Source organism: Gadus chalcogrammus, chromosome 17 (assembly GCF_026213295.1).
Source record: "Gadus chalcogrammus isolate NIFS_2021 chromosome 17, NIFS_Gcha_1.0, whole genome shotgun sequence".
In the NCBI taxonomy this organism is placed as follows: domain Eukaryota; kingdom Metazoa; phylum Chordata; class Actinopteri; order Gadiformes; family Gadidae; genus Gadus; species Gadus chalcogrammus.
Genome location: NC_079428.1, coordinates 11,395,066 through 11,402,565, shown reverse-complemented (window position 1 = coordinate 11,402,565; position 7,500 = coordinate 11,395,066). Strand labels below are relative to the sequence as shown.

Genomic DNA, 7,500 nt, shown 5'->3' with positions numbered 1-7,500 from the left:
CCCGCGACTGGTTCACCTACCTGGAGGAGCGCAGCAAGCTGGCCCAGGGTGAGCCACACACACCTGAGAGAGAGAGAGAGAGAGAGAGAGAGAGAGAGAGAGAGAGAGAGAGAGAGAGAGAGAGAGAGAGAGAGACCCATAGAGATACACAGAGAGGGAGAGAGAGAGAGAGAGAGAGAGAGAGAGAGAGAGAGAGAGAGAGAGAGAGAGAGAGAGAGACCCACAGAGATAACAGAGAGAGAGAGACAGACCCATATAGATGATAGAGGCCGAGAGAGACATAGCCCTAGAGATAACACAGAGAGGCAGAGGGAGACCAATAAGAGAGAGAGAGAGAGAGAGAGAGAGAGAGAGAGAGAGAGAGAGAGAGAGAGAGAGAGAGAGAGAGAGAGAGAGAGAGAGAGAGAGAGAGACCCATAGAGATACACAGAGAGAGAGAGAGAGAGAGAGAGAGAGAGAGAGACCCATAGAGATACACAGAGAGGGAGAGAGAGAGAGAGAGAGAGAGAGAGAGAGAGAGAGAGAGAGAGAGAGAGAGAGAGAGAGAGAGAGAGACCCAAAGAGATAACAGAGAGAGAGAGACAGACCCATATAGATGATAGAGGCCGAGAGAGACATAGCCCTAGAGATAACACAGAGAGGCAGAGGGAGACCAATAGAGAGAGAGAAAGAGACCCATAAAGATGACTGACAAAAACAGAGAGAGAGACCCATAGAGATACAGAGAGAGAGAGAGAGAGAGAGAGAGAGAGAGAGAGAGAGAGAGAGAGAGAGAGAGAGAGAGAGAGAGACCCATAGAGATACACAGAGAGGGAGAGAGAGAGAGAGAGAGAGAGAGAGAGAGAGAGAGAGAGAGAGAGAGAGAGAGGGAGAGAGAGAGGGAGAGAGAGAGAGAGAGAGACCCATAGAGATACACAGAGAGGGAGAGGGAGAGAGAGAGAGAGAGAGAGAGAGAGACCCATAGACACAACACCTTAAAGGTCGGGCTGCACTCTATACCCTCACTACACTCCCCTGCTGACATGATGATGATGATGAAGACGATGATGATGAGGCTCGGCTAAGCAGAGCGCCCCCTCCACCCCGTCTGATCCCCTGCAGACAACCTGTCGTACATCGAGCACATCTTCGAGATCTCGCGGCGGCCCGACCTGCTGACGCGCGTCATCGAGTACCGCACCACCGTGCTCAAGATCTCCGAGGACGACGAGATCGACACCAAGCTCACGCGCATCCCCTCCGCCAAGAAGTACAAAGGTAGAGCCCGCGCACCGCACCCCACGTACAGCAGGGGGCACCGTAGCTCTCCTCTGATTCGTCAGTCACAAAGGGGCCCAACGATGTCGTTGGGACAACGTTAACTTAATGAGTTTACTTAACTTCTGAGACTGCACGTCCCGGTGCTTGGAACCAGCAGGTGCATGATGGGAAGATAAGCAGTGTTTTCTGTTACGTTACGGCGGTTGTCTTCCGGACACGGAGAGATACTCATGAGATCAATGGTTCTCGATTAGGGGTCCGCGTACCCCTAGGGGTACTTTGGGGAATTGCAAGGGGTACTCTGCAGTGACATTTTTTAAATAAAAAATATGTATTTTAAACTATTGTGAGCTGGGCAATAGACTATTTAAAGCTGGGCAATAGAAAATAGGGAAAAAGGAAAAGAGGATGAAATGTAAATCTGAATACAAGGAGAAAGAAGAATCGGTGAAAAGAAAGTGCATGGTTCTGGCTGTTTTACGACATCAGTATAAGTTTAGTATGTGTGTGCGTGCGCTTGGATTTGAAATTTAGTACTCGACTTCCGAAGCGATTAGCATTGCATTGGGAGCACACCAGGCCTAGATTTGTCGTTGTTTATGCCAACCGGTCCCGTTAACTCTTCTTGAGCCAGAGTGTCGTCTGCTTTCATGTCCAAGTTTCTGCCTAGTAGGCCTAGTGATTTTTCTTTTTCTTTTTTTGAAAGATCGAAGCAATGCCGACCTAATCTACACATAATCAACCTGTTCTTAGCCCCTTTCATTTGATGTTCAGCCATATCATGTTTGTTGTGGTTCTGCCGCTCAGGTTATTTCCAGTTGAGACCGGTTCAGGTGAACTGGTCTCAACTGCAATAGTGAACACTATTTTCCGTGTGTCTCAACCTCTTTTTCAGACATCATCCGCCAGCCCTCTGAAGACGAGATCATCAAGTTGGCCCCCCCACCTAAAAAAGCATGAGGTCACGACGCGACTGCGACCTTTGCACCTTGACCTCCATCCCTGGCCTGTCTAATCAACTAACCAATCAACCAATCAACTCTGTTGATATCTTAGCCCCACCCCCTCCCGATCTCACAGCCACGCCCCTCCTCTTCTCCCCGGCACATATACAGCCACACAAGTCTCCTTAGCACCCAACAACCAATCAGAATGCTGCAACGCGCACCTAATCAACCTCATCGTCCTCTTGCCCGACCCACAGTAGAGTAGTCGAGAAAAGACGTTCCGTCGAAAGAGAAGGAAAGAAGGACAGAAGGACAGGTGGACAGGACACAGGGAAGAGAGAGAAGTGTGTCGTCCTCTTCCTTCACCCAATGGTTTCGTTCCCATAACTTTATTCCATAGCTATTGTGTTAATGGCGTGTGCGTGTGTGTGTGCGTGCGTGTGCAGAGATATCAGAGATTCAGTTGGTAGTTGTTCAGCTATCCAACTGGAGGACTCAGTCTTATTAAAACAATAACAGAAAAGGATTCAAAAGACATTACAGTGATGTCAGCCCGTAGGCAGAGGCTAAACAATCCATTCATGAATCAAAGCAGTTCTTTTATGTTGACGTACTTTAAGAGTCAGGCTGTTGTAAAATAAGTAAAAGGATGCAATTCATGCCTTAGTCATAATAAAAATATGTCGTTCTGAACAAGGAAACAATAAAACAAAAGACAACCTTCAAGCTTAGGCATCTTGAAATGTACCAAGACACACCCAATACATTTACAATAAGGCCATGTACATTTACAATAAGGTCGATCCATCGATAATAAGGCCGATACATTTATAAGAAGAAGTAATTATTGTTTTCTTGGCTCAACAGTTTTAAATGTCTGCCGGTCCATTGTAAAAGTACTATAGCCCTTTTAGTGGACAAATATAACTATAGTCATCGGTTTCCCAGCATGCTTAGTTATATGAGAAGCTGCTTCGAGGGTGTTTTTTTCTTGATTTATCATACTGACCATAATTCTCCTAAAATAATAAACCATGGTTTCAGCTGTTTGGAAAAGTACTCTGCCTCTTCAGATGTCGTTCAAAATGAGTCCAAAAGTCCATATGAGACATCAGACAATATTTAAAAACGTTTTTCTAAAATATATCTATTTTTAAAACCAATATTTGCCTTGAGCCTTTGTTCACTCCATCGATTGAGAAGTCTTGTGCTTGACATGGAGAATTCATCTCACATTCATCTCACATCCATTGTTTCACACCAACAACACCATCATTTGTTTTAATTTTGAAATACCAGATGGGTTTCCACTAGACATCACAGAGAAAAGGTTTCAGGACAAGAAAGCTGAAAAAAAACCTGGCTGACCAAAACGCCAAACATGACGCAAACTAATAGATTTAAAGGGTTCCAACACAGACAACTATGCTATCCAATATATAGAATTTAACTTATTCATGTCCCTACAGGCTTCGCTGGACAATGATAGTCTGACTGGGAATTGTAAATTGGAATAATAATTCCAAACTTAAACTAAAATTATACCTCTAATAGATAGATAAAAAACTATCTTTACAAAAAATATGTGAAGATGTAAAAAACATTGTGAAATACATGTGTGCCCCATATAAAGTTGGATGTGTACCCTGGACCATGGGTTATGATAGGAAAATTATATTTTGAAGAATACATTTTTAATGATATCTGCATTATGTGTGTATTACACGTGTACAGCTAAATGCTGCTTGTCACGTCATTGGTTGCACAGAAAATAAACATCCAATCAGTAACCTCCCACCGCACGGGAGAGAGAGGGATGTGCATCATGAAGGAGGCTACTTAATAACCCTCAATTATTATATTCAAACTTTACCGCGTGAAAGAGCGTCTTACAAACCACCGACTTGGCCATCCTGGTGCATTATGGGATGTCTGGACACCAACCAAATAGCTAACAAAGACTGTTGAAGTTAAACTATAACCGCTGTTTGAATCACTGTGCATCTATACTCCCCGAGGTCAAGCCTTAGCAGACGTCGTGACATAACTTATCTGCGGCGTAGTTTGTTTGTTTCTTTTTTCAAACAAATAATATGTCTGAACTGTGAGAAAGATTGCGTCCAATGTAGTCCTGTTTTGCCTTTGACAGACACATGGTGTGCATTCCTTGAAAGGAAATAAAAATGATAACAACAATAATCCACTCACTTTTTTAGACAGTAGTACGTTTATCGATACTGGAAGTCTGGAACGACAACGAAGGACTTCGGTGTTGTACTTGGGTGTTTCTCAGAGATGTACTGTGGCCCTATTTCAGTGTTAAAGTCCCATGTTTGAGTTTGGATTGAAAATCACAATGTTATGTTAGATGATGCCCCTCCCAGTTAGTAGGTGGGATAGCATTATTGACGACACCATCGGTCCACTCTGACTAAAGATATATCCCAGTTATGGCAAGCTACGAGCTAGCTGAAATGTACACATCATTGCGACTTTAATACGAAAAACAAAAAATGCATAATGTCTGGTTAGGTCAAGGTAGATTGCACCTCCCCCCAAAAGAGCCCATTTTCCCTTCAGTATGTTTGCAACAGTTTCACCTTCACCTGTTCCCAGTGCCAATGACCAAGACTTTTATTTTGAAGCTTCCCAGTAGCTGTGATCGGGGATGTTGTGTTCTGTATTGCTTGCCATATATTGTGTTGTACTATTGGATTGATTTGTATTTCTATGCATTTAAGTTGATGTTATATATGAAGCCTTTTGATCTGCTTACTTTAAAACGTTACCCACTAAATCGAATGGCTGGGATTTCTTAACTTGTAAAGCAAAGGGGGTGAAACCAGTCGTCTGTCCACTATAACTATTTTCTCCTGTGTTTTATAAATGGAGAACGTCACAAGAGTTGTGCATCCATTCATTCAAGGGCAAAAACATACCAAACTAATCCTCCCATCTATAAGGTCTTCAAATTCAAAGACATTTAAGGCACTTTTAAATTCAATTAAGTAGGCCTATCACAATTCATTCAATTTGCAATTTCTTGGCAGCAAAAAATTAACTAACTATTTCTTTCCTAAACATCGTTACAAGTATAATTTTACAGTCAACTGTTTCTATGTTAAGGGCATGTATTTATGACATTTCATGTACATACTCCAGAAATCGGATGAATTATTAGTACAGAATATGCCTATCAAGGGGTAGACAGAGTACTGCCCAACTATACTGCGTCTGCTGAATAAAAAACTCTCCCACTGCAATCTGTGACACCACTCGACATGGACTCAAACTAGAAGCAGTATTTTTATTCACTGCTATGACCTGTAGCAAACAGGCATTGGTAAACAAGGACATTATTATCAGAAAGAATTCAACAGTTGCTGTTGAACAGTGAGTTACCATGGATATATAACACCAAGGCGTTTTTATTTCCTAGCATGAGCATAGATGTTTGGTCTTGGGATTCAATTTGTCGTTATATGTACATTTTATGCTTTTTGAATAGCAACTTGTAATTTCAAATGTATGTGAAAAATCTCCGTAGAGCCCTATTCAGTGGACTGTATCAAGAAGGCTGGTAGGTTGATCTGTCCTTCATACTCCTGGGCGAACACTCCCACTTGTGATGTCACAAAATTGGGGCCGTTTCATATAAATTCTAATAGAATACATCTGTCATTGGTTGTAGGTGTCGTGCAATGCATATATGTTCACAGAGCCAGGGCTTGTAGTACGACAGCGAAAAGCATGCATGGAAACATCGCAACCAAAAACTTTGACATCCAATTATATTTGTTTATGTTTTTCAGACACAGGCTTGTGCATTAGTGTGTATCAAGGCTGAAAACATAGAGCCTACATCCAAACGTCCACTTGAGCGTATGGGAGCCCTACCCAAACTTGTTCTCCATTGTTAACTTGCCATTGCTCCACTTGTTCTGCAGCCATTGCACATAATGTGTCAACATATCAGCTGCAAACAATGTCAACATTTGGATTTCAATGTACCAAGTGCATCCTGACTGAGTACATAATAACAACAATAACTGAGCTATAGATAATTGTTCAAACTATACACAGCATGACAATAGTTACCAACGATTCTAAGCAAATCCCATCCAACCAATATCATACTCCCTAAAGCATAACAGCTATGCTGTTCCTTCGGACTAGATTGTACAAATGGTTTGTGAATATATATATATCAATGTGTTTTGTAATTGATTAATTTATTTAATGCCTCTACGTTGTTTTTTAGGTATCCTGATGGCGTACTAATCGGAAAACAATTAATCAACGGGAATTAAAATATGTTTGCTTATCTATAATTAGACCGCCATTGTTAAAACTTTTGAATTCAGAGCAGTCAGGCTACAGCGCTAATATAATGTTATCATGGTTTAGTCGTATCATTCTGCTTTGCCGTGATCTCTATTGTGATCCAGCGGGTTCCTCTTGCATCATGTGAGTGTTCAACGGGTGTTCGCTCAGTGTTGAGGCGTATGGGGCACAAAGTGACGCTAGGCAACATTAGTTGATTGTGGTAACGAACAGCTAGTGGATTTGGAAGCATGGATTTTTCGTTTTTTCTAGATACCAGTTCCTATACAGTATTAGAAAGAAATGATTATGATCCTAAAACTAGTAGGATATATGGTATCAGAGAAAAACGGGTTAAAAACACATGAGATTCACAACTTCTAAACGTGGCTCTCAAACTAGATCTAAACGTGGCTAGCAAACGCCAGTTGAGCTTTTGAGTTTTTGGTTCTAAGAGGATTTTAAATATTAAATATTAAAGAATTATGTTACAAGATTTCAAGAAGGCTCAGTAGATAACAATAGGAGAAAGAAGAAAATTATGTTATTTGTGTGGCTCAGTCAATTGCAGGTGATGTCAATTCTGATAGTATGTATGACTGGTCCCTGAAGTTTGATTTTAGGGATTTGCTTACAGTTTAAGGAGGTGGAGTTTGATGGGATAAATACATGATCAAACGTGGCAGGTCTTGCACAGAATGCTGTAAAATAGTAGAGGTAGCGTGAATAGAGTTGTGTTGTGTTGGGATTTTGTGAGGATCATGAATGAGGCTAACATTGTGCAACTTGATGCTGGCCTTAACCACTAAAACCACTATAAGTAGGGAGTGTGATGGAAAGAGAAGATTTAGTGTTCAATGTACATTTTGGATGAAATGACGATGACATTCCTCAGACAAAAGGGGGCCATTTTGTTTTGAATTCACCACTGCTCTAATAAAAAACGTTGTAATCTCTGCTTTAATGGTGA

At 41.6% G+C, this 7,500-nt stretch overlaps 1 protein-coding gene across 1 annotated transcript in view; it reads left to right on the top strand.

The window, feature by feature from the left end:
- The window catches only part of LOC130369841 (astrocytic phosphoprotein PEA-15), a 9,888-nt gene that overhangs the window by 124 nt on the left and 2,264 nt on the right, over window positions 1-7,500 (top strand). The window contains exons 1-3 of the mRNA XM_056575406.1: window positions 1-48; window positions 1,102-1,257; window positions 2,156-7,500. The exon at window positions 1-48 is cut by the window's left edge and continues 124 nt beyond it; the exon at window positions 2,156-7,500 is cut by the window's right edge and continues 2,264 nt beyond it. Of these exons, the coding sequence (XP_056431381.1) occupies window positions 1-48; window positions 1,102-1,257; window positions 2,156-2,220 (269 nt within the window). The 3' untranslated portion in view covers window positions 2,221-7,500. The remainder of the gene's footprint in view (window positions 49-1,101; window positions 1,258-2,155) is intronic.